The sequence below is a fragment of the Doryrhamphus excisus genome, linkage group LG21 (assembly GCF_037039965.1).
Source record: "Doryrhamphus excisus strain RoL-2023G ecotype Guam linkage group LG21, RoL_Dexc_Guam_v1.1, whole genome shotgun sequence".
Classification (NCBI taxonomy): domain Eukaryota; kingdom Metazoa; phylum Chordata; class Actinopteri; order Syngnathiformes; family Syngnathidae; genus Doryrhamphus; species Doryrhamphus excisus.
The window spans coordinates 12,348,366-12,373,776 of record NC_136377.1 but is presented as its reverse complement, the minus strand read 5'-3'; the positions used below and the strand labels follow the sequence as shown (position 1 = coordinate 12,373,776).

At 41.1% G+C, this 25,411-nt stretch overlaps 2 protein-coding genes across 3 annotated transcripts; one reads left to right on the top strand and one right to left on the bottom strand.

Annotated features, from left to right (window-relative positions):
- Nucleotides 1–4,373: 4,373 nt before the first annotated feature.
- Nucleotides 4,374–25,193, bottom strand: LOC131138617 (unconventional myosin-Ic-like). 2 transcript variants are annotated; one of them, XM_078787535.1, is made up of 32 exons: nucleotides 24,790–25,193; nucleotides 21,189–21,347; nucleotides 20,980–21,095; nucleotides 19,643–19,841; nucleotides 19,453–19,533; nucleotides 18,649–18,828; nucleotides 18,478–18,576; nucleotides 18,273–18,386; nucleotides 18,126–18,197; nucleotides 16,659–16,778; nucleotides 16,495–16,577; nucleotides 16,320–16,425; nucleotides 16,176–16,256; nucleotides 16,005–16,096; nucleotides 15,180–15,274; nucleotides 14,563–14,609; nucleotides 14,406–14,486; nucleotides 14,140–14,245; nucleotides 13,607–13,724; nucleotides 13,407–13,520; nucleotides 11,866–11,942; nucleotides 11,704–11,772; nucleotides 11,463–11,547; nucleotides 10,548–10,707; nucleotides 9,325–9,408; nucleotides 9,143–9,236; nucleotides 9,013–9,068; nucleotides 8,810–8,945; nucleotides 8,266–8,336; nucleotides 8,095–8,192; nucleotides 7,925–8,024; nucleotides 4,374–7,827 (listed from the first exon to the last, which is right to left on the bottom strand). In XM_078787535.1, exons 1-32 carry the CDS (start codon nucleotides 24,805–24,807, stop codon nucleotides 7,801–7,803), a joined length of 3,138 nt encoding a protein of 1,045 aa, XP_078643661.1. In that variant the 5' UTR covers nucleotides 24,808–25,193; the 3' UTR covers nucleotides 4,374–7,800. The 2 variants fall into 2 exon arrangements, with proteins under 2 accessions (XP_078643661.1, XP_078643660.1); XM_078787534.1 differs by having other exon boundaries at nucleotides 18,478–18,828.
- LOC144894536 (uncharacterized) lies at nucleotides 4,686–5,453 on the top strand. Its single transcript, XM_078787536.1, is given in 1 exon segment — nucleotides 4,686–5,453. A coding segment is annotated over 1 exon segment (408 nt). The 5' UTR covers nucleotides 4,686–4,895; the 3' UTR covers nucleotides 5,304–5,453.
- Nucleotides 25,194–25,411: the final 218 nt, after the last annotated feature.

Genomic DNA, 25,411 nt, shown 5'->3' with positions numbered 1-25,411 from the left:
GAAACTGGAGTACCCAGATAAAAGATGCAAACTCCACACAGAGATGCCTGAGGGTGGAATCGAACTCGGGTTTCCTAGCTGTGTGGCCTGCGAGATAACCACTTGACCACCATGCAGCCTTTCCAAGAAACTCTGATGCAAATGTCAATTTCTCGACATGCATATATTGGAATGTGCAGACAGGCGTTCGGTGGTGCTTGTTGACACACTATATGTTCTGATAAACAACCGTTTTTGCCATATTGCAGCGTATACATGTGGTAATACAGGTAAAATGTACTACATACATTTGCCACTGTTAAAAAAAAGCCCACAATTACACGTTTATGCCTCACTGATAATGTTTTTTCATCAAGTATTGAGATTTCCTACTTTGCTCGGCGGTCCTTGAATGCCCCGTGATTGCCGTCAGAGGTAAAAGTGAAACTTTGATGAATATAATACAGTAAAGTCTCGTTATATCGATATTCTCGGTAGTCGGAAAAAATACTGATATAACCGGACTATCCATATATCCGATCCTGCGCCGAACTGCATTAAAAGTGGGCAATAATGCACAATAATGCACAGCTTAAATCAATCTTTGCTTAAGGATTTCAATACCAAAAAAGAACACGGCGAACGGCTGCTTCCAGTCAACTTTATTTTTCACACTGAGAGATGAAAAGGGCATCGTAGTAACCGGATTATCATAATAACCGGGTATCGTACTAACGGAACTAATTATATCATAAAAGACTAGAAATTTGCCGGGAAATGAAAATAGTATCGTTATAAGTAGTAAATCGTTATAACCGATATCGATATAACGATACTTTACTGTATTGTTCTTCATACTCTAAGTATGTCAATCTTACACCACATCATACATTCCAAAAAAAAAAAAAACACTAACTTTTTTCCCCTTTTAAGATTCGGTGAAACTGTCTTCTATAGTAATTAGTCATCAGTATCATGAGACTCCTGGAATATTCCCTTAAGGTGCCAAGTCAAGTCTGATGGCTGATCAAATTAAAAGAAGTATTTTGAAATCAATTTCAATGACAATAAATTCCCTTTTTGGTTGGTGTGATATTGATTGTATGATAAAAAAAAAAGCTTCCAAGAAAATGTGAAAAATGTGCTTAAACGAGTGTCTAAATGAGAAACCATGAGGAATATGACACAAATCTTTAAAGCAGAGTATTAACAGATATAACAAGAGAGTCAATAACAGTGTGGCGTTGGACATGGGACCCAATGAACGGACAGACTAGGAGACACAGTCTGCAAAACTGGCACAGAGGAATTCATCATATCAGTCAATTAAGTGTACTTTGAAGTTTCTGATTGAGCAACTTCCCCTTTTTGGCATGAATCATGTTTGTCACAACAAGACGCCGTAATACGGCAGAATACGCGGGAGAAAGAAAAAAAAAAAAAAAAAACTCCAGACCTGTCAGGAACCGAAAACATGACGAGTGATATAAATTAAGCGCGCAACCTCACAATAACATGATGCTTGCACTGGCTCAGAGTACTCTTTCCACTGCTCCTCCAAGGTATGTTCATCTTTTTTATATGCGCATGTGGGATAATAATCAGGGTACATGCAATGGAATACATCTTGTCTAAGATTATTTTGGGTTGTTTTAGTTGTTTATTGTGGGGTTCAGAATTGTGACACATTGAATTCAGTGAGTTGACTGATTAAAAGCTCAGATGGTTTTCATTTAAAGGGAAATTGCTGACAACTACTGCACATTTCAGACAGTTAGGCACAGCATGTTGACTTATCCAAAGCACAAATGACAGTGTACACTGGGGGTTAGCGTCCGAGTCCACCCGTTTATGGCATAAACAAGCCAGAGTAATTGAGACGCATGTAAAAATGCCTACTTTTGACACATGGCTCGCTCCTTCACTCCGATTTTGGATCAACATTTGCAATAAAAGTGACTCCGATTCAGCTCCCTGCAATTGACTGGGGACCAGTCCAGGGTGTAACTCACCTTTTGTCTGAAGTCAGCTGGGATAGGCTCCAGCATACTACCATGATCCGAGTGGATGGATGGATGGAGATTCAGCTCCAGAACCCTCCCCGCCTCTCTTCAATTGCCATTGTTCGCTCATGATGATGCAAACCAGCTAGATGCATAAAGCACAATTCAGGTTATGGTCCATACACACTTTAAAAGTTTAAAATGTTTAGGTACTCACCACTATTGAATGATAATGTAAGATGATCCAGATGGAATCGGAGTCGCAATTTAGTCCAGGGGTGTCCAAACTTTTCCCAGCAACGGCAGATAAGGTAAACTCAAATAATAATGGGGGCCACAGAATTGTAGAATATTTTGACTTTTTTTTCAAAATGTGTAACTTTATTTTTTTGTTTTGTTACTACCATCCATCCATTTTCTATGCGGCTTATTCTCACGAGGGTCACAGACAGGCGAGATCGGGCGAGAGGCGGGGTACACCCTGGACTGGTCGCCAGCCAATCACAGGGCACATACGTATAGACAAACAACCATTCACACTCACATTCATACCTATGGACAATTTGGAGTCACCAATTAACCTAGCATGTTTTTGGAATGTGGGAGGAGAACATGCAAACTCCACACAGAGATGCCCGAGTGGGGAATCAACCCCGGGTTTCCTAGCTGTGTGGCGTGTGCACTAACCACTCACTTCTGTCAATAATACTGTGGAAATTATGATGACAATGACACTGACATTGCAATTATCTACATAATTGCCTATTTCATCAAATTCCATGAACATGTTATGATCATTGTCTATATGTGCCCTGTGATTGGCTGGCAATCAGTCCAGGGTGTACCCCGCCTCTCGCCCGAAGACAGCTGGGATAGGCTCCAGCACCGCCCGCGACCCTCGTGAGGATAAGCGGTAGAAAATGAATGAATGTTATGATCATTTATTAAAATGACCCAAGTTCAATTCCACCCTCGGCCATCTCTGTGTGGAGTTTGCATGTTCTCCCCGTGCATGCGTGGGTTTTCTCCGGGTACTCCGGTTTCCTCCCACATTCCAAAAAACATGCGAGGTTAATTGGCGACTCCAAATTGTCCATAGGTATGAATGTGAGTGTGAATGGTTGTTTGTCTATATGTGCCCTGTGATTGGTTGACGACCAGTCCAGGGTGTACCCCGCCTCTCGCCTGAAGACAGCTGGGATAGGCTCCAGCACCCCTGCGACCCTTGTGAGGATAAGTGGTCGAAAATGAATGAATGAATGAATTTACCTTGGTATCTTTGCATACTACTAATAGTAGCTCAGGTTATTAATAACTGGTACTGCTGCACATGCTTTTCAGCAACCGCAAAGCTACTACATTATGACAAACAGGAAACCAAAACTAGAGTCCAATCTATCATGCGGAACATGACATGAAGCGCTGGTTATGCAAGAGGCGACTTCCTTCACTACTTCTGATCTAATATCACACTTTAGGAAGGGTGGCTTGTTCTCTAACTTGTATTGCATATTGCAGTACAGTAAAGTCTCGTTATATCAATATTCTCGGGAGTCGGAAAAAATACCGATATAACCGGACTATCCATATATCCGATCCTGCGCCGAACTGCATTAAAAGTGGGCGGATCTTTGATATGGCATGTAATTTTCTCCTTGAGTTCATGGATTGCGTATCTAGCATGCTTTTGTACTACAATAAATTTTGTACTACAGTAAATAAAAATAAACTTACGCTGTAGTGATTACCGGTTACCGGGACATAATTCACCCCGGAACTATCGATAGGGAAGGTGTTGCCACCCGGAGGGGTAGGCGCGAGGGACGGGTGTTTTCCGCTGTGTGTGCTGCACTCTGGTGGTGGAAGTGTGAAAAATAAATTTGACTGGAAGCAGCCGTTCGCCGTGTTCTTTTTTGGTATTGAAATCCTTAAGCAAAGATTGATTTAAGCTGCTTTTGTATCGATATAAGCAGACCAAATTGGCTGGCGGGAGATGAAAAGGGCATCGTAGTAACCGGATTATCATAATAACCAGGTATCGTACTAACGGAGCTAATTATATCATAAAAGACTAGAAATTTGCCGGGAAATGAAAATAGTATCGTAATAAGTAGTAATTCGTTTTAACCGATATCGATATAATGAGACTTTACTGTACTTACAAAAACAGTGTTTATTTGTGAAATGCATTCTGTAGAAAAGTGCATAATGTGTTCATAACACAGCATTAGTTAAGGGAAAAGCTACTGCCTATATTGCTATTGGTTGACATGGGTTATGATGTGCTGGTATATAATACATATTGCACATGTCAAGCTGTTTTTTTGTTCAGTTTTTGAACCTGCATCCTTCTGGTTCAAAGGACCGAGGATATCAACCTAACAATGTGTACATGCAAAAACTCTGTTGACCCAAACTGAGTTTATACCTCGTCTATCTGCAGATGACTCTTTGGTGTTGTGCTCTCGTCATTCTTTGCTGCATCCTGAAGCGTGCCGAGCTCTCAGCTCCACCTCATGGCATCCTCAAGGCAAAATACGACGACTCCTTTCTCCTGGCAAGGTCCACCCGCAGCCGTGTCCAGCAGCTGCTAAATAAATATGTAAGTGATGAACAATTCCAAAAGATGGCCTGCATGCTCAGCTAAACTGTGGACTCAAATATTCTGATTTTCTCACCAGAAGGAGCAGCAGTTAGGAAACAAGCACTTTGAACACAGAGGTGGTCATTTAAAGGACCTTCCAGTGCTTTCTACAGACTTCGACAGCTGGCTCCAGCTTACCGTCAGTGACTGTTATCGTCATTTATTTAATTAAAATTACCTTTATTCCACTTCTTGGTTACACTTTGTTGTGCGTCCAGGATTGGGAACGACTACATACCGCTCTGTCAGACTTGCAAAGCTACAAGAATATGCTGGAGTGGAAGAGGAAAGGTCTGGAGAAGGAGGAAATAGAGAAGAGGATGGTGCACAGCACTTTATCTCAGAGCATCAAACACATTGAACTGGATGTGAGGGACCTGATGAGTCAAGTCAGTAATCAGGTATGCTCACACACATTTTTATTTTTGTTATCATATGAAATGTTGACATTTTGCTTGAATGTCTAGATGAGCCACTTAAAGGGCAGGAAACTAACTTTCCCCACCGCTTGGACGCCTTCCAGCCGAGCAAGTAACTCTAAAACGGTGTGGGAAAGCCGAGTGGAAGGTTACATCATTCTGCGGGATCTGGACCTTTACCTCACCAGGCTGGCCCGTGACTTCCTCCTTCTAAAACATAGAAACATTGAGCAAAAAGATGAGCTTTCGGTGTTGTGAAGTGAAGTGAAAGGGCTTTTCTGGGTTTTTCCCACAGTTTCTGCCTTGCCTCTGACTGTAAATTTGTGCTAAAATCCCACAACACAACAAATGACAACATCCTGTTTTTGTCAGCCAAGCTCTTAATCTACTGGACTTTCCAAAGAATAATATATTTGCTATTTATTTGACTTATTTATTTCAATGTTGTTTTTATTTCTCTTACAGAGACGTACAGTGTTTTACATATTTAATATTTATAGAGTAAGCATGTGTTTGTATAAGGATGTCAATAAAATGTAGAAACATGCGAGGACTTCATGTATTCTTCCAAACAATTCATGCATATTTCCTCAAATAGTGGCCTCAATTAATTGTACACTTCAACAAATGTAATGTATTCCACTTAATGTATTCCATACCTGTCTACATTTACATTATCAAAAAAGGGAACAATTCTGATTTTCCACAATAATTTACACCAGCAAACCCACCTCCAATCTGACATGATCTACTTACAGTATATGAAGGCCTGACTTTGCCAGCTACAGAAAAGAAAATAATACCACTTCCACAGCGAATGGGAAGAGAGCCTTTTGTTCACTCCATCATGTTGGACATGCCATGGCTGATTCCATGCACTGTTAAGGTAATGTAGTGTAAGGTAATGTTTCATCAATGTAACATGACTGACCAGAATACTACATATGACTTGTATTTCAATATTTTTCGACTCATAATGGGCCATAGTCAGCCACGAAACTGAGCTTTTGTAAAACCCCAGCTTTAGTATTTGTGTACGGATGGGTGAAACTGAATGTTTTAGTTTACATCATGAGTAATGTGCGACATTATCTCATACTTTCAAAACTTAACAACAGAAAATTAGGTTTCATTGTGTATAGTGGGAGATGTGTGATGACATGCACCGTATAACACGCACTGCAATAATAAAAAATACATTCATGATGTTTCCTGGACTCCATATTAGTGTGTGCTGAGAAAGATAATGTACACTTCACTGCACACCCCACATCTCACTACGTGGAAGCGTTTACAGGCTTCTGAATGGCCGAAATGTGCATGTGCAGCCAGATGAATATTTTTACGTGGCTTTGCATGGACATTTTTTAACACCACAGTGGGGGAAATATATGTTTTTGTGTTCGTGTGGACATAATACAGTCGTTTCTCTGTAACTGACAGGTACGTACTCATTATTGTGACATCTGCTGACAAGAAGAGAAGGCTTGTTGCTGGAGAGCGAGTGGAGAAAGTTAGAGAGTGACATTCAGATGAGATTTATTCCATGCAGGACAAACGCTACTCAGGAGTGTCCTTTAAATGATGATAACATCATGCAATACAGAATACTATATACAGTAAAGTCTCGTTATATCGATATCGGTTAAAACGAATTACTACTTATTACGATATTATTTCATTTCCCGGCAAATTTCTAGTCTTTTATGATATAATTAGCTCCGTTAGTACGATACACGGTTATTATGATAATCCGGTTACTACGATGCCCTTTTCATCTCCCGCCAGCCAATTTGGTCTGCTTATATCGATACAAAAGCAGCTTAAATCAATCTTTGCTTAAGGATTTCAATACCAAAAAAGAACACGGCGAACGGCTGCTTCCAGTCAACTTTATTTTTCACACTTCCACCACCAGAGTGCAGCACACACAGCGGAAAACACCCGTCCCTCGCGCCTACCCCTCCGGGTGGCAACACCTTCCCTATCGATAGTTCCGGGGTGAATTATGTCCCGGTAACCGGTAATCACTACAGCGTAAGTTTATTTTTATTTACTGTAGTACAAAATGTATTGTAGTACAAAAGCATGCTAGATACGCAATCCATGAACTCAAGGAGAAAATTACATGCCATATCAAAGATCCGCCCACTTTTAATGCAGTTCGGCGCAGGATCAGATATATGGATAGTCCGGTTATATCGGTATTTTTTCCGACTCCCGAGAATATCGATATAACGAGACTTTACTGTATTATGATATTGCTTTACGATTCATTCATTCATTCATCCATTTTCTATACGGCTTATTATCACGAGGGTCACAGACATGCTGGAGCCTATCCCAGCTGTCTTCGAGCGAGAGGCGGGGTACACCCTGTACTGGTCGCCAGCCAATCACAGGGCACATATAGACAAACAACCATTCACACTCACATTCATACCTATGGACAATTTGGAGTCGCCAATTAACCTAGCATGTTTTTGGAATGTGGGATCAAACTCAGGTCACCTAGCTGTGTGGCCTGCACGCTAAACACTCCTCCGCCATGCAGCCGGCAATGCTTTTCCAATAATATTAAATTAATATTAATATATTAAATAGGCCTTACACTTATATAGACGTGTGGTAAGCTCTATATGATCACTATATGAGGAAATATGGTATGATTGTATTGGGGTTTTTTGAATATAAACTGTGCGCTTGTGGTATCAGGGGTGCTTAACCCTCCAGTAAGCAAAAAGTGTGTGGTTCTTCATGTGTTGTTGATCCGAGGAACGGTCTGTGGGACAAAATCAAATTGAATGCAGTAAGTCGGATGTTTTGATATTCCATAATCATTCCGATTCTTCTCTCTATGAGAGCATCTCCTGACTCACCACTAGCAGATGTCCTCGTTTACCCTTGGCCACCTTCAGCTCGGAGCCTCTGATGAAATCTATAATTCCCTCATGGCCTCGAGCCCCCGCATACCTAATACTAATACAATGAAGGCTCTTTTAGAACACTGATTGTGGACCGTCGGTGCAGCAATCAAAGAGAGCCTCACCTTCCAGGTTTGATGTTGATATAGTTTAACATGCGGGCTATCAGGGCTAGTTTTGTGACTAGCTCTATCACATGGTTGCAGTGCAGCAGGACGTCACCCTGAGGGGAGATGCAGGTAGATTGAGGGTGAGGCCATTTTTACACATCGATAAACACATCTTGATTGCTCGACCTTTTGCTTCTTGTCTTCAGGGGGCATGTGCAGAACAACCATCCCATCGCTGAGGGAGCTCACAGAGATACCTTCCGGTTGGAATGACAACATCGTTAGTCACACAAGTGTACAGTACAGTTGGTGTACGCCCCAGTTAACATGTCTGTCAGTTAATGTTGAAAATTTTGACCAAAATTTTGCCTTGGTTTGTGTACATCCACTGGTTTGGGGTGCTGGAGCATATCCTTGCTGGACTGATCGCCAGCCAATCACAGGGCACATATAGACAAACAACCATTCACACTCACATTCATACCTATGGACAATTTGGAGTCACCAATTAACCTAGCATGTTTTTGGAATGTGGGAGGAAACCGGAGTACCCGGAGAAAACCCACGCATGCACGGGGGGAAAATGCAAACTCCTGGGTCTCCTAGCTGTGAAGTCTGCACGCTAACCACTCGACCACCACCTCAACAGAATTTAACAGATATAACAAATAACAACAGTACTGTATATACTAGCTACTCATGTTCAAACTATGATGATGATAATTATAACCTCCGAGAGCCGCGTAGTCAATCCTCTGCTTGATCTTGGTCCTGTCCACCAGCACAGCAAAGGTGTTGGAGAGAAGGAGCTGCCGAGGTCGAGGCTTGAAACCCCTTCGGTCATACTTTGTGACGGGGACGCCATACTGAGGAGCACAAACAGATATATAGTACGGTGCCGCACATCCTGAAGCCTCGTAAGAGAAGGCTCACCAGCACTTTGTCACTGTCCAGAGTCTGGAGAACTTTGAGATTGATCTGCTCCCGTTCTATGAAAAGCAACAGAAAAGTCAGTTTACTGTATATTTGTTGTGAGGTCATTTGGCAGGGTAGAAACAAGCACCGATCCTGGTGTCCAAAAACAGCCTGCCAACGCTCTGAGGGTAGTTGTCCTTCTGATCCTTGAAGAGCTCACTGGCAACAACCTTTTGCGTCATCTAGCGGAGAGACAGATATCACAGAATGCTGAATCAGCACTACTCCTCTTCAAGGAGATCATACATTATTTCAATTTGTCGCACAAACCTGATTTTTCCATTCAGACTGGATCCTGTTGCAATACTTCTGGACCATGTTTCGCATGTTCAGTTTTCGCAGGTGCTCTGACGCCTGCAAGTGACAAAAAAAATATGCAGTCTACATTTCTATTGATTATTCTCAAGGTTTAATGGTTATTATAGACAATAGGTCACATTCTAATCATAAACAATGGTGGGAAAAAATGTTTGCCCCCATCCCAATTTCTTTTATTTTGCATGTTTGTAACACTTAAATGTTTCAGATCATCCGTCCATTTGCTATACCGCTTATTCTCACTGGGGTGCATGCTGGAGCCTATCCCAGTTGTCTTTGGGCAAGAGGCGGCGTACATCCTGGACTGGTCGCCAGCCAATCACAGGGCACATATGAAGAGCTTGCAACCAAAAGGCGCTAAATCCATTTTGACTGATTTTGAGAAAATCAATGATTTTTAACTACGCACATATCAATCTATTTGGTCATCAAGTCTATATTGCAAATGAAAGAGCTATCAATATAGGTCATACAAATGCATGCTATAAAAATCCTGCACACACCATGTATTTTATATATATTTTTTAATTATTTTTTTTCGGATTTAGCGCCTTTTGGCTGAAATAAATTTGAAGTCACCTTTAACTTCTTCAATGGCGTTGTTGTAAAAGAATGTAAGGTGCTTTAATGTGCTATGCTAATAAAATAATTACAACACAGAAGCCATTCTCAACATACAATACAAAATAATTATTATTAATTAAATTAATAAAAATGTTATTAAAAGCAGTGCTCATATTTGACTGCACCATGAAGGTGACAGTGACAAAAATCATCTCATTACAAACTCTTTACATTGTATGTTTTTTAGTACAAGTAAAATAATGTTTCTCATGAAAGTTGGAGGTGTCAAGGTAGAGACATGCCTTTTATGGCGTAAAAAAAACTTCCATGTTACAGAATACTGTAAAAACACAATTTGTGTTCTCCTGAATTGCATAACATACTGTAACTATCATACGTGTACTTAATGTACACAAACAAAACAGGATGCGCACTGATACTGTGTGTGACAAACATGCAAAAGAATAGGAAATCAGGAAGAGAGCAAACACTTTCACACCACCGTACTTTGCAAAGCTGAGATGCAGTGTGTTGGTTTAGAAAATATCAAAGCATCAATTTGCATCAATTCATTTTAAAGTATGGAAAAAGTTGAGAATCAGTGATTCTACCTCAGTAAGAGAGGGAGGAGATGCCAGCCAGCTTTTGTCCAAAACACTTGTGGGTAGATTTTTGCTGAGCTTCATGAGGAAGGAGTAGCGTACATGATCCAGGAAGTATTCATTCTCTGGGCAGTAGTCCTCATGACGGTAGATAAAGCCTTTTATGAACCTGATGGACAAACAAGCCCCAGGATAAATGAACCACATACAGTAAAGTCTCGTTATATCGATATCGGTTAAAACGAATTACTACTTATTACGATACTATTTTCATTTCCCGGCAAATTTCTAGTCTTTTATGATATAATTAGCTCCGTTAGTACGATACACGGTTATTATGATAATCCGGTTACTACGATGCCCTTTTCATCTCCCGCCAGCCAATTTGGTCTGCTTATATCGATACAAAAGCAGCTTAAATCAATCTTTGCTTAAGGATTTCAATACCAAAAAAGAAGACGGCGAACGGCTGCTTCCAGTCAACTTTATTTTTCACACTTCCACCACCAGAGTGCAGCACACACAGCGGAAAACACCCGTCCCTCGCGCCTACCCCTCCGGGTGGCAACACCTTCCCTATCGATAGTTCCGGGGTGAATTATGTCCCGGTAACCGGTAATCACTACAGCGTAAGTTTATTTTTATTTACTGTAGTACAAAATGCATTGTACTACAAAAGCATGCTAGATACGCAATCCATGAACTCAAGGAGAAAATTACATGCCATATCAAAGATCCGCCCACTTTTAATGCAGTTCGGCGCAGGATCGGATATATGGATATATGGATAGTCCGGTTATATCGGTATTTTTTTCCGACTCCCGAGAATATGGATATAACAAGACTTTACTGTATAATACTTATGTGGACCTATTCTGGCGGCTGGTGAGTGTGATTGAAAAAAAAATAAAGACAGTTTGGCACCTGCGAATCAAGTCAGCAGCCCGTCGACGTCTCTTTGCACGGCGGCGTCCTTTCATCCCTCGCCATGCAGACTGAATCACTATGACTGTACAAACACATGACATTAAATATGTGTATTTATTACAACGAAGACATCAACAATATCGGGATTTTTCTCGTGTTCCTGAGAACCACGGAGCCTGTGTACCACCAGTGGTACTCATACCACTGTATGAGTACTGGTGTAATGTGTTGCACTGACTTGCGTGTCTGATTCGTTTGTATTTGGCTCTCTCCCTGTAGCCTCTCCATGATGTCTGCAGCGTCAAAGCTGGGGACAAAGAACATCAATTTAGGGGGGAATGAGACTATAAAAATGGAATGTGATGATATTTTTGAATTTGCGCGTCATGGTGTCACACACCTATCTCTGGCTTTTTGGCTTGGAGTGCGTCTTCGGTCAGGAAAAGTGTTTTGGGCAAACGGATGAATATTTTGGACCTGCAGAAAAGAGCAAAGTACAGTGGCATGTCTGTTTTTGTTATTAATTTGCTCCAAAATGTCCGACCAAAACCAAAACATAAGAAACTGGAAGCAATTTCTCCCACAAAAAAACATAAATCCAATTAAACCGTCCCAGATACCAAAAAATTATTGTTTCTTCAGTTTATTGATCCATTTTAATCCCTGGAACAGCCAAAGATACAATTGTTTTGACATATATAATGATGACAGCAAAAATAGCTCAAAAGAGTTCAACGTAAGAGCTGATATGGAGAAACTTCCAAGGTTTTCTTGGTAATAATCACAATCACAGAAGTTCTTACATCAACAAGTTTTGATTCAATAGTGTTTATCCCTTCTTTATCAAACTCCTGCTACTAGCAACTTTCTTTGGCCCCATGGTGGGTTATTTAGTTGTCTGACAAATGCACCGACAGCGAGTCAGCAACGTATATGGTGTGTTTTTTGTTATGTGCAATCTACAATTACAGAAAGAGCAAACAAAAAAACAAAGCAAAAATTTGGTTAGCACGCAGGCCACACGGCTAGGAGACCCGAGTTTGATTCCACCCTCGGCCATCTCTGTGTGGAGTTTGCATGTTCTCCCCGTGCATGCGTGGGTTTTCTCCGGGTACTCCGGTTTCCTCCCACATTCCAAAAACATGCTCGGTTAATTGGTGACTCCAAATTGTCCATAGGTATGAATGTGAGTGTGAATGGTTGTTTGTCTATATGTGCCCTGTGATTGGCTGGCGACCAGTCCAGGGTGTACCCCGCTGGGATAGGCCTGCGACCCACGTGAGGATAAGCCAGGGGTGGGCAAACTTTTTGACTCGCGGGCCAAATTTTGATATGACAAAATTTACGGGGGGGGGGGGGGGGGGGGGGCAGACTATATATTTTACACGTAACAGTCCACCTGGTATTATTGTATCTGTAAAATTGTCATGCAATCTGCTATTATTATTTATTATTTTATATTTATATTTAAATATTTAAAAAATAATAAAATATTATAATAATTACAATAAAATTAAAATAATAATTATTATATTATTATTATGTAAAATATGCAAATATAACAATAATATTATATATAATTAATATAATAATTAGCATTAATATAATAATTATAATAATCATAATAATCTAATAATAATTATAATAATAATCTAATAATAATAATAATTATTATTATTATTATATGCTTGTGTCCCTTTTTTCAGGAGCACTTTGTAAACAACAGACCATGTCAAAAAACAAAATTGATAAAACCATCAAAAGGTTGGCTCAGGCCATGATGCCAGGTTGTATGTTGAGTTTAAATGAAATACTTTGGAAAGATTGGGCGGGCCGTATTCAAACATTTGGCGGGCCGGATGTGGCCCCCGGGCCGTAGTTTGCCCACCCCTGGGATAAGCGGTATAGAAAATGAATGATTGAATAAAATGTAGGCATTACCTGCCCAGTTTGTACTCCTCTGGTTGGTAGCCCAGGTGGTTGACCAGTGTGGCCACGCCATCTTCAAGTCTGCCATCCCATTTGGGCCACGTCTCAGGACACAGAGGCTTGTACCTGAAGGTGTTAACCACATAAACATGACGACACAAGGAAGAGCTAAGAATATTCCAGATGAGCCGCCACTCTGATGAGTGAGTCACCTTTGCAGAAAAGCTTCAAAGCTGCGCCTGTAGGCAAAGCCAGCTCTTCTGACTCGTAGGTTCTCCATCAGGCCCAAATACCTCACCTGATGCCTGACTAGCACTTCATCAAAGTGACCTGCAGGTGGAAATCATAATAGTTTTCAGTTTTCATAGACTAGAGCAGGGGTGAGCAAACTACGGCCCGGGGGCCACATCCGGCCCGCCAAGTGTTTGAATACGGCCCGCCCAATCTTTCCAAAGTATTTCATTTAAACTCAACATACAACCTGACATCATGGCCTGAGCCAACCTTTTGATGGTTTTATCAATTTCGTTTTTTGACATGGTCTGTTGTTTACAAAGCGCGAGTCAAATGTTTGCCCACCCCTGTTCTAGAGCATAATATTTGAACTTTTATCCCCATATTATTATAACTTTAATTCCAACCGAATTGATCAGGAATAACTTTATTTTGTTTTGTATGCTTCTCATACAGGCAGAAGGCAGTGTTACTCAGTGGAATAGGCTACACGTATGGAGTGTAACTTCACCTGGCTGCTTGGCATCATTAGGTTTAACACAGCGCACATAGGATGGCTCTTTGGTCATGAGGATCTCCAGAAGTTTCAACAGGCTGTTTTTAAAGTGCGTGGCAGCCTGGAGAAACCACAAAAACAACAATGCTTACGTTAATGATGTCATGATGTCATGATGTCATGATGTATACCAAGTTTCGTTTTCAAAATCATCCCACATGCAAAAAAAAAAATATATATTGCATGAGAGAGAACGAGAGGAAAGTGAGAGACGCCGATACCATCTGTGGGCGTTTTTGGTCCGTAACTTCCTCTCTTGAGAAGCAGTGACTTATGATCGGGTTGCCTGACTGACACATGACCTGAACACACCAAAATCATTCAACCATGTCAACACAGTGGGAAGTCCTCTTTCTAACCACTTCAAATTGTCTTTACCTCTTTTAGGTTCCTGTTCATAGAGTCGTTGTTCTTGTCCAGGAAACCTAAAGAGGACATGAATGGAGTTTTTTATGGCAAGGTTGCAATATTCATTCATTTATTCACTCATTTTCTACTTTCTATTTTCTCTGACATATAATGACACAATGTGCCTTCAGCACATTATTAAAGTACAATCTAACAAGACAAAAAAACTGCAAAAATTGAAAAAAAGCTGTATTTTTTAAGTCAAAATATTAGGAGAATAATGGTTTGATGTTATGAGAAAAAAGTGGTAATTTTACGAGAATAAAACTAAACTCAAATTTATTCATTCATTCATTCATTTTCTACCGCTTATCCTCACAAGGGTCACGGGAGGTGCTGGAGCCTATCCCAATTGTCTTCGGGCGAGAGGCGGGGTACACCCTGGACTGGTCGCCAGCCAATCACAGGGCACATATAAACAAACAACCATTCACACTCACATTCATACCTATGGACAATTTGGAGTCGCCAATTAACCTAGCATGTTTTTGGAATGTGGGCGGAAAACCGGAGTACCCGGATAAAATAGTATAAATAGTGCATGTACTGTAAACATAAATTGACTTGATGAGTGAATGAATGCTCACCGTTGACGTTGTAGTTGACTTCCCCAGCATAGTGCAGCAGCCTGAACTCCTCTCTACTCATTACCTTCCGAGTTTTCCCATTTGCCAGCTTATGGCTGCAAGGAACACATAAAATACACAAACATAGAGCAGTCCACGCCTATAAGGGACGGTATTATATAGCAGTACAGTAAAGTCTGGTTATATCGATATCGGTTAAAACGAATTACTACTTATTACGATACTATTTTCATTTCCCGGCAAATTTCTAGTCTTTTATGATATAATTAGCTCTGTTAGTACGATACACGGTTATTATGATAATCCGGTTACTACGATGCCCTTTTCATCTCCCGCCAGCCAATTTGGTCTGCTTATATCGATACAAAAGCAGCTTAAATCAATCTTTGCTTAAGGATTTCAATACCAAAAAAGAACACGGCGAACGGCTGCTTCCAGTCAACTTTATTTTTCACACTTCCACCACCAGAGTGCAGCACACACAGCGGAAAACACCCGTCCCTCGCGCCTACCCCTCCGGGTGGCAACACCTTCCCTATCGATAGTTCCGGGGTGAATTATGTCCCGGTAACCGGTAATCACTACAGCGTAAGTTTATTTTTATTTACTGTAGTACAAAATTTATTGTAGTACAAAAGCATGCTAGATACGCAATCCATGAACTCAAGGAGAAAATTACATGCCATATGAAAGATCCGCCCACTTTTAATGCAGTTCGGCGCAGGATCGGATATATGGATAGTCCGGTTATATCAGTATTTTTCAGACTCCCGAGAATATCGACATAACGAGACTTTACTGTATTTTGATATTGTTCAATCATACGTGACAAAATGGGGATGGCTGCCGAATGTGTCCTCCAGTTTCTCCAAAAATGAGGCATCGCTTGTCTCTCCAGGTCTCATGCACTCCTCGTCCTGCAAGACCAGCATGCTACTGAACTGATAACAATCACAACGGGAAAACAACAATGAGATAGGGATATTAGACACACACCAGAATGGAGATGATGCCCTTGTGCTTCTCCTCAATCAGGTCGCAAATGATCTTGTTGTCAAAATATTGCACCATCTCCCACTGAAAGAGTTTTATGTTAGCAAATATGAGTCAAACGTTGGATAGATCAGGCAATGCACTCACTGCTATTCCCTCTGTTGTGTATTCCTCTTGCTCAGATCTGAGGGTGAGCTCAATAAAGAGCTGCTGGAGCTTCTCACTGCAGTAGTTGATGCAGAACTGCTCAAAGCTGTAAAAGAGAAAAGGTGACCAACCTGCACTGGGGAGCAGAATAAACGAGAAATCGGTGTCATTAGACCTGTTGTTCTGTAGGACCTCAAAGCCGTAGATGTCTAGAAGCCCTATGACTGGGAAGGCTTTATTGCTATGGTCCATGTCGTCCTACGTAACAATATAGGCAACAATGGGCATCATGAAATTGTCACGGCAGTCGTTGTCTTGTTACAGGAGCAACATCTGCACCTTCAGAGCAAGCGATTGGTTGATCTTCTCCACCAACCAAGTGAAAGTGCGGCCATAGACGGCTTTGGCCAAGGCGTCTCGGGCTGCCACTGCCTGCTCAAAGTTCAGCGGGATGATCACCTGCATTGAACGTAGGATAGAAAATCTAACTGGTGTTACTAGGCCAATTTTGGTGGGGATTAAACCTCCCTAAAATATTCTTCAGGATGCACAAATCAAATAATACTGTAAGATTAAAAAAATCATAATATGTTGATTATGCTAATATGCTAATATTATGTTAATATTTTGTAAATAATATGTTCATTGGAGGGCGGCACGCGCAGACCTCACAGCTAGGAGACCAGGGTTCAATTCCACCCTCGACCATCTCTGAGTGGAGTTTGCATGTTCTCCCCGTGCATGCGTGGGTTTTCTCCGGGTACTCCGGTTTCCTCCCACATTCCAAAAACATGCTAGGTTAATTGGCGACTCCAAATTGTCCATCGGTATGAATGTGAGTGTGAATGGTTGTTTGACTATATGTGCCCTGTGATTGGCTGGCGACCAGTCCAGGGTGTACCCCGCCTTTCGCCCGCCTTTCATTGGAGGACCAGCGGCATAGAAAATGGATGCCTGGATGGCTTCTGAGGCGATGCCTCTGTCCACCTATGTCAAGGAAGTCTTGACATAATTTTTTTTTTTTGTTAACTCGTATTGGAACTTATATTGTATATTTCTTAACTACATTTTGAGTGTTAAGTTGTGGTGTGATGAGTTTAGCGATCTTTGTAAGATAACAAGGTGAGTCTGACTGTTACATTAAGAAATGACCTCCTGCCATTTTCGATGGGTTGACAAGCTTCCTGTGAGCTCACTCATAACTCTTTATTGAACCAGAAGCAAAAAAAAAAGTACACTATCCAGTGCTAACATATAAGCTAACACATAAGTCTTTATCTTATTTACACTTATTATGTCTATTATATTGGTAATACAAGTGTAAAGGTGACTATAGGGGTATTATTTCAATGTCTAGAGGGCTCTAATAATGATAAAAACCCAATGTAGAAGGTTGTAAACATTTTTTTTTTTACTATATTTAACTACGAACATACTCACTCACTTATCACAGTCAGGTCTGGAACTAATTAACTGCAATAAACAAGTGATTACTGTATCACGGCTTTGTTTTAATTCATGCATGCAGTGTTTAATGACTGTATATTATGTCTCTGTAAAGTATGACTGACTTAGGAGTTAATTTAGGTATAATTTAGGGGTAAGATCACCAAAACTCAACTTGCACCACAGTCTTGGAAGTATTACAGTATTAGCACATGGAATCAAAATGTTGAAAAGTTGTTGCCACCAGATTCCATGCCTAATGGTACTCTAAATATGGGCTGGCAAACCCCTCCTGTGCATCTCCTGTCCTTAAAACCTAGTGACGTCTCTAACGCCGACCAAAAACAATAGGACCTTTACCTCCTCCTCTTTGGTGGTGAGCTTCTTATGAGTGAGAGCCTCACCCAGGGCTGAGGCATTGACACCCAGCAGCTGCAAAACAAGAAAACATCTGTTCATTTCAATTCATACTTGAACACGCACCAATACTTGTGGGAAAACGCTGACCTTTGCGACATTTGCTATTGGCGTCTCATTGGTAATGTGAGTTTCGCCTTCCTCTCCCTCTCCAAACTGAGTGTTTCCCAGATGGAGAACGCTGGCGATGATGTTCAACAAATTCTGAGAAAGGACAAAGTCAAACAAGGTCCAATCCCAGAGAAGAATGGATGAATTGATAAAAACAAGATGCAGCACAGTGATTTCAACCAACCTGCATGTCTTCTTCGTTGAAGCCAATAACAAGCAGGGCGTTCATCACAACTTTCCAATTATTCTTGTCACTAATGGAGCTGACTTTGGAACAGCTTCCCTGATCAAGAAGATTCAATATCACACCCCGTGATCTCAGCTTGAACAGATGCAGTGCAGTGAGACTACGCACCTTGACCAGATATTGGTAGTTCTGAGGGTTTCGCTCAAGGTGGAGCATCTGAAGCAGGTCACTGTCACCGCCATCTAGAAGCTGATAGAAGATGTGAAAGTTTCTTTCTCCGTGGTTCTGGTGGACTACACGAGATTTCTCCAGCAGGTAGTTGAGAATATGGCCACCAACTGGCGCGCCCTGGAAGGAATTTAAATGGAAATAAATACCATATACAGTAAAGTCTCGTTATATCGATATTGTCAGGAGTCTGAAAAAATATCGATATAACCGGACTGTCGATATATCCGATCCTGCGCCGAACTGCATTAAAAGTGGGCAATAATGCACTCGACATTGTTCTATACTATAGGTTCTTCTGTTGCAGGCATGTGTTTGGCCAGTTATGTGGGGGCGGGTTGAGCATGACCTGTGAACCAGGAAGTGCGGGAATCGGTGTGTGTGCTGCGCTCTGGTGGTGGAAGTGTGAAAAATAAAGTTGACTGGAAGCAGCCGTTCGCCGTGTTCTTTTTTGGTATTGAAATCCTTAAGCAAAGATTGATTTAAGCTGCTTTTGTATCGATATAAGCAGACCAAATTGGCTGGCGGGAGATGAAAAGGGCATCGTAGTAACCGGATTATCATAATAACCGGGTATCGTACTAACGGAACTAATTATATCATAAAAGACTAGAAATTTGCCGGGAAATGAAAATAGTATCGTAATAAGCAGTACTTCGATATAACTGATATCGATATAACGAGACTTTACTGTATGTTGATAGTATTATGGGATGGTGCAATTACAAAAAAAAGGCTGTGTACCTTGAAGTCAAACTGAACATCCATATATTTTCCAAAGCGACTGGAGTTGTCATTCTTTAGTGTTTTTGCATTGCCAAATGCCTGTGCAAAGCAAAAAAGTCTTATGTTAAAGAAAGGCAACCTTAGAAGGTCAAGATGACCAATTTAAGAATAAACAGATGCTGTCTAACTATACAGTGCCATGAAATACCTCCAGAATAGGGTTGGATTGGAGTAGGCGGTCTCCGACCGTGGTCATGTGATCATGAGTGGGGCAGGTGACAGCATAGTAGAGGAGGATCTTTTTGGAAGCTTCCGTTTTCCCAGAGCCACTCTCACCCGATATGAAGATACACTGATCCCTCCATGTCGTCCGCATGGCCCGGTAAGTGTTGTCTGACACCGCATAGCTGAACCAAAAACAACACAATAACTCGGGTCAGCATTCTGATCCATAACAGTTGCATGACATGGGGTATGAAATAGAGGTACAAATGACCGCATCGACATGAATATTATATAATATGGTTCAACCATCTCAGTCTAGCCCAGGGGTGGGCAAACTTTTTGACTCGCGGGCCGCATTGATATGACAAAATTTACAGGGGTGGGGGGGGGCAGACTATATATTTTACACGTAACAGTCCACCTGGTATTATTGTATCTGTAAAATTGTCATGCAATCTGCTATTATTATTTATTATTTTATATTTATATTTAAATATTTTAAAAATAACAAAATATTATAATAATTACAATAAAATTAAAATAATAATTATTATATTATTATTATGTAAAATATGCAAATATAACAATATTATATATAGGTACTATAATAATTAGCATTAATATAATAATTATAATAATCATAATAGTTCTAATAATAATTATAATAATCTAATAATCTAATAATAATAATAATAATAATAATAATAATAATAATTATTATTATTATTATGTGCTTGTGTCCCTTTTTTCAGGAGCACTTTGTAAACAACAGACCATGTCAAAAAACGACATTGATAAAACCATCAAAAGGTTGAAATGAAATACTTTGGAAAGATTCGGCGGGCCGTATTCAAACACTTGGCGGGCCGGATGTGGCCCCCGGGCCGTAGTTTGCCCACCCCTGGTCTAGCCTCTCTGACTTCATCTCCAAGGCCTCTAACATGTAAAGCCCCTCTGATGTACTTGTTCCTGATCCTATCCATCCTGGTCACTCCCAATGAGAACCTCAGCATCCTCATCTCTGCTACCAAAGCAGCTACAAAATATGATATCATTTTTTCAGTTATTATTTCACTGATTTCACAAAACACGAGTTGTCTAAAAAATGGGCCTGGAAAAAGAGGCCTTGTCTTTTGTTATGGCTGATTAATATTATGGCTCATTTCATCAGTGAGTTATGTACACGCATGAACACTCTGTGCTTGTAGTTTGCAGTGTGCGGCATCACCCTAGGACAGGTGTCTCAAACCCGCGGGACCATATTTTTCGGCACTCTACTTGACATCAATGTCTAGTGTGAGTGTTTGACACAAGACTCACATGTGAGGTGATATTTCATAGAAGCTGACGCCTCTGTAGCGTTCCATCTGTGGCTTGGAGTAAATCTCTAGATCCTTGTACGGGTTCACCGACACCAACACTGATCCTATGTACGTCTGGGACAAAACAGAAACAATGACATCACACAGTGCAGATGTTGTGGATGTTGAGAATGCTGTGAGTGAAGACCCCCTGCGTGGCTTTATTACATATATGAGGTTCTCTCTGAAGCGCCGCCGCAGGTTCTCTATAAAGGCTGCCTCGCTGTTGTGGTTCTCCAGCAACACAAAGTCCTGCACCCCAACCCTGTCGCGGGCCGTTAGGGTGCTCTCCATCACCAAACGCACCCTTCCTTCAATGTCCACCTCCTATAGAGAGAAGAGTTGTAGTTACAAATCTTCGACACGGGAGGGCGCTGTAGAGCTGCTCTCGTTTCATTTGACGAAGACTTCAAATCGCTGGTAAATCTAAATACAAACAGATCCGTTTATTTACATGTTTATGTTACATGATGTTACAAAGCAGTCTTACAAAAATTGCAAACGACTCAACACTTACTCAACTAAAATCTGTAAACAACATTTGACAGTTCTGCAGAGCCTTGCCAGTACTAAATGACGTAATCCAAAGAATCCAAATGATAAACACATTGGACTTATGCTTATCTATGGGAGGGATGATGATGTACACCATACACAATGTGATAACACCAGCGATAAAACAGTGTGTGTCAATGTCAACCATAATGAGAGGACAACCCTAATGCTGCACATGGGTAGAATTTGGTGGGCTGCAGTGACATTCTCTCTGGCCTCTGTGTAAAATATCACATGCACACACAACCACTGCAGCATTCATGCATGCAGCTAAGAGGGAAACATTCGTCACTTTGCAGTCCTTATTGATGACGAACACTCTAAAAGTAGCCTTCAACATATCCAGGTATGATATAATGACACAAGGTGCCCTCAGCACATTATTAAAGTACAATCTAACAAGACAAAAAAACAGCAAAAATGAAAAAAAGCTGTATTTTTTAAGTCAAAATATTGAAAAAAGGTTTGATGTTACGGGAATAAACCGTAAAAATGTAATTTTAATTGAATTTTTTACAAATTAGATTTTTTTGTGGAAAAATTAGAAAATTAGACTAGGTAAAAAGTTACATTATTACCAGAATAAACGAATACTATGATGGGAATGAAGACAAAATCCATCCATCCACTTTTCTTACTTAACCTCACGAGGGTCACAGGGGTGCTGGAGCCTATCCCAGCTGTCTTCTGGCGAGAGGCGGGGTACACCCTGGACTGGTCGCCAGCCAATCACAGAGCACATATATGTAGACAAACAACCATTCACACTCACATTCATACCTATGGACAATTTGGAGTCACCAATTAACCTAGCATGTGGGAGGAAACCGGAGTACCCGGAGAAAACCCACGCATGCACGGGGAGAACATGTAAACTCCACTGAGAGATGCCTGAAGGGGGGGATCGAACCTGGGTCTCCTAGCTGTGTGCAGGCATCTGCATGGGTTGATTTACAAAATAAAACAGGGGTCCTCAATTACATTGTAGGGAGAGATGGTATCATTAAAAAACCTTGGTGATCAAATGCGCCGGTGAAATTTATTTTCAACATTTTGCCTCTGTTTTTGTAAACGGTACGGGTTATTCTAGAACAGGGGTCAGCAACCTGCTGCTCCAGAGCCGCATGTGGCTCTTCAGCCTCTTTATTGTGGCTCCCTTTGCGATGCTTGAATATTTTTAACACCCGAGTGGGGAAAATGCACGTCTTTTGTAATGAGTTTTAAAAAATCCAACTTTGTCTGAGACCATGAATGCATCCTGAGTGAGTTCTGACTGCTATCCAGTTCAGTACATGAAGAAAAACAAGTAATACTTACCTACAAATCTAAAAAATAAATTCGAGATAATTTAAAAACAGCGGCATGGGAACTTGTTTTTACGTTTACAGTAGTTTACACATACATTTATGTAAGTTTATCTCCAAAACTAGCAAGAGTACTCCAACTCGTCTTTTCTTATCTGAACTACTTTGATACCCCCAAATTCCCTCCAATGTTGTTTTAAACATAATATATGTTTTGCGGCTCCAGGCTATTTTTCTTCAGTGGGCATTGGGTAAAATGGCTCTTTTCATAGTAAAGGTTGCCGACCCCTGTTCTAGAACATTGGACCAGTGTTTTTGCCCTGAAACATTTTGTTGCGTGAAATCCAGTGTCCGAACAAAGCAAGCCTTATGCTTGCTGAATCACCGTCCATGTATTTTTTAAATTTGAGTGTGACTGCAAAATGACCCGCCATGGGGCCAAGGAAGGTTTGAATTCAAGATGGTTTCTTCCCCACTATTCCCTTTCTGTTTTTTTTCTGTTTACTTTGATACACAACAAACACACTGGCTTCTGCATTGCATTTTATATCATAAATATAAATATCAAAGTGGCTCTAGCATCCTTCAAGTTTTCAGTATCAGTGGGAAAAGTTTGGACACCCCTGGTGTGGACTGTACCTCCTTTCTGCCACTCAACACTCCTTTTTTCCATTATCTCATTATCTACTGTATCTGCAACCCCTGCGGATTGTGTTTACACAGCTATGAAAGATTGTGAGTGGAACAAAGGGGCTAGACTTCCACAAGATTTCTCTTCAATACAAAAGTGTCTCTCATGGGACTCATTTGGCCGCTCCACGTCGGTAAAAGGCCTTTCCCCTTGACTAGCATTCGCAGGGAAATCCTTGCAAAAACAAGAGAACAACAGTGGAAGGTAGCCAAGGCGTGAGAGCAAAGGAAAGTCACCACTCCTCGTGGCTTCACCTTGGAGCATTGTTCTCTCATTCCTGCAGGTGGGCTCCCTACAGATGTGATTCTCTGTCAGATTTTCCAAAGAACACAACAAAAGAATGTTCGGGTCGGTTTTGGGGCAAGCGGTCAGAGGACGCGACGGAATCTTTTGTTGCTCCATTGTAATAGCTGTGCATGTTTTGTTATGTGTGTATATTTAAGCCAAACTACACACATTATTTATCACTTTTGTCTTGAATTTGAAATAAAAACATTCCCATAGGAAGGTAGGCATGCCTATCCTGATGAAACATACCTCAGTACAAGACAGCACAGAGCCAGATAGCCATTGGCAAGAACAATCTGGCTCTGTAACAACTCCAACGTAATCACTCATTCCTCGCCTTGAACCCCTTTAAAGGTACTCACTCATGCTTTTGCAGATGTGCATCAGCTGTCAAGCTAACAGTCTGTTTGTGCAATGACCTCATTCCTCAATGTTTGGGCAATAAACTCGTTTTTTTCTAACTGGAGAAGGGCATCGCTTGATAAACATGAAGGGTTTCCGGGCAACCAAAGTATTTTGTGTCATCACACAACACAGCACAATATTGTTTTGAATCGCTCTGTGATCACGAGGTAAGTAAATGATAGGCCTCAAATAAAACTTCACAAATAAGAAATGCTTTTGCGTGCATCTCTGCTTGGTGTGGCTCTCTCGTATTGTGCAGGTTTGTTCTATACCTCTCAGAAGGATTTGGCTCTTGGCCTCATGACTAAACTCTGCCGGGGCTGACTCCATCGAGAAAGTCTTCCTTATTTGGTCAGTCCCGCCACGCTGTTCCTTGGCAGGGTTTGGTGCTACCACAGCTGGATGAAACCCACTTGTGAAATCCCCCCCAAACCCCAAATGTTGTCGTTGTGTTTTAGTGTAGAAGCACTGGTTATCATCAGCAGTGAAAAACAACACAAGGGGCATCTTTGGTAGTGGTGCTTACCCTGCCTTGGTACCTCATCCTGTCTTGTAGTGGCTTGAAGAAGGATGAAGTGCTGGGCTGGAGCTCCTCCTCTTGTGCCAGGCAGACCCCTTAAATGCAACCTCTCATTTAGCGTTGCCCGAGGGCGACGGCGCAAGACAGCTTAAAGTCTTCTGTCTGCTTTTCACTTTCTGCACGTCTTTCTCCCTTCTGCTCAATCTTTCCTGCAAGTGAGGATAAAAAAAAAAAACACTACAGTTCCTCACAGTTTAAACCTTCGATTTGCCTTCTGCTTGAGGTGGTTAAATATACGTCTGCCTCTCCAAAGCCTTTCACGCTCTCTCTCAACTGTGCTGCCTGAAACAAGGGCAGGAACTTCACTTACACGTCACAAGTGGGTTGCAAAAAAAAAAAAAAAAAAAAAAAAAAAAAAAACACATGGGAAAGTATGCTGCTGTGGATAATGAAAAAGCTGTGCCAGAGCAACAGAGAGTGGAAAATGTTGCTACCAGCTCCAAATGAAGGAGTAACATAACATCCCAAAAAAATGAGATGATCTTAAAACATTCTTTCCCTCCCATTTGAGTTGAGTGTGCACCCTCCCTTTTCTCTCACAAGCTGAGACACATTCCAATAGGATGTG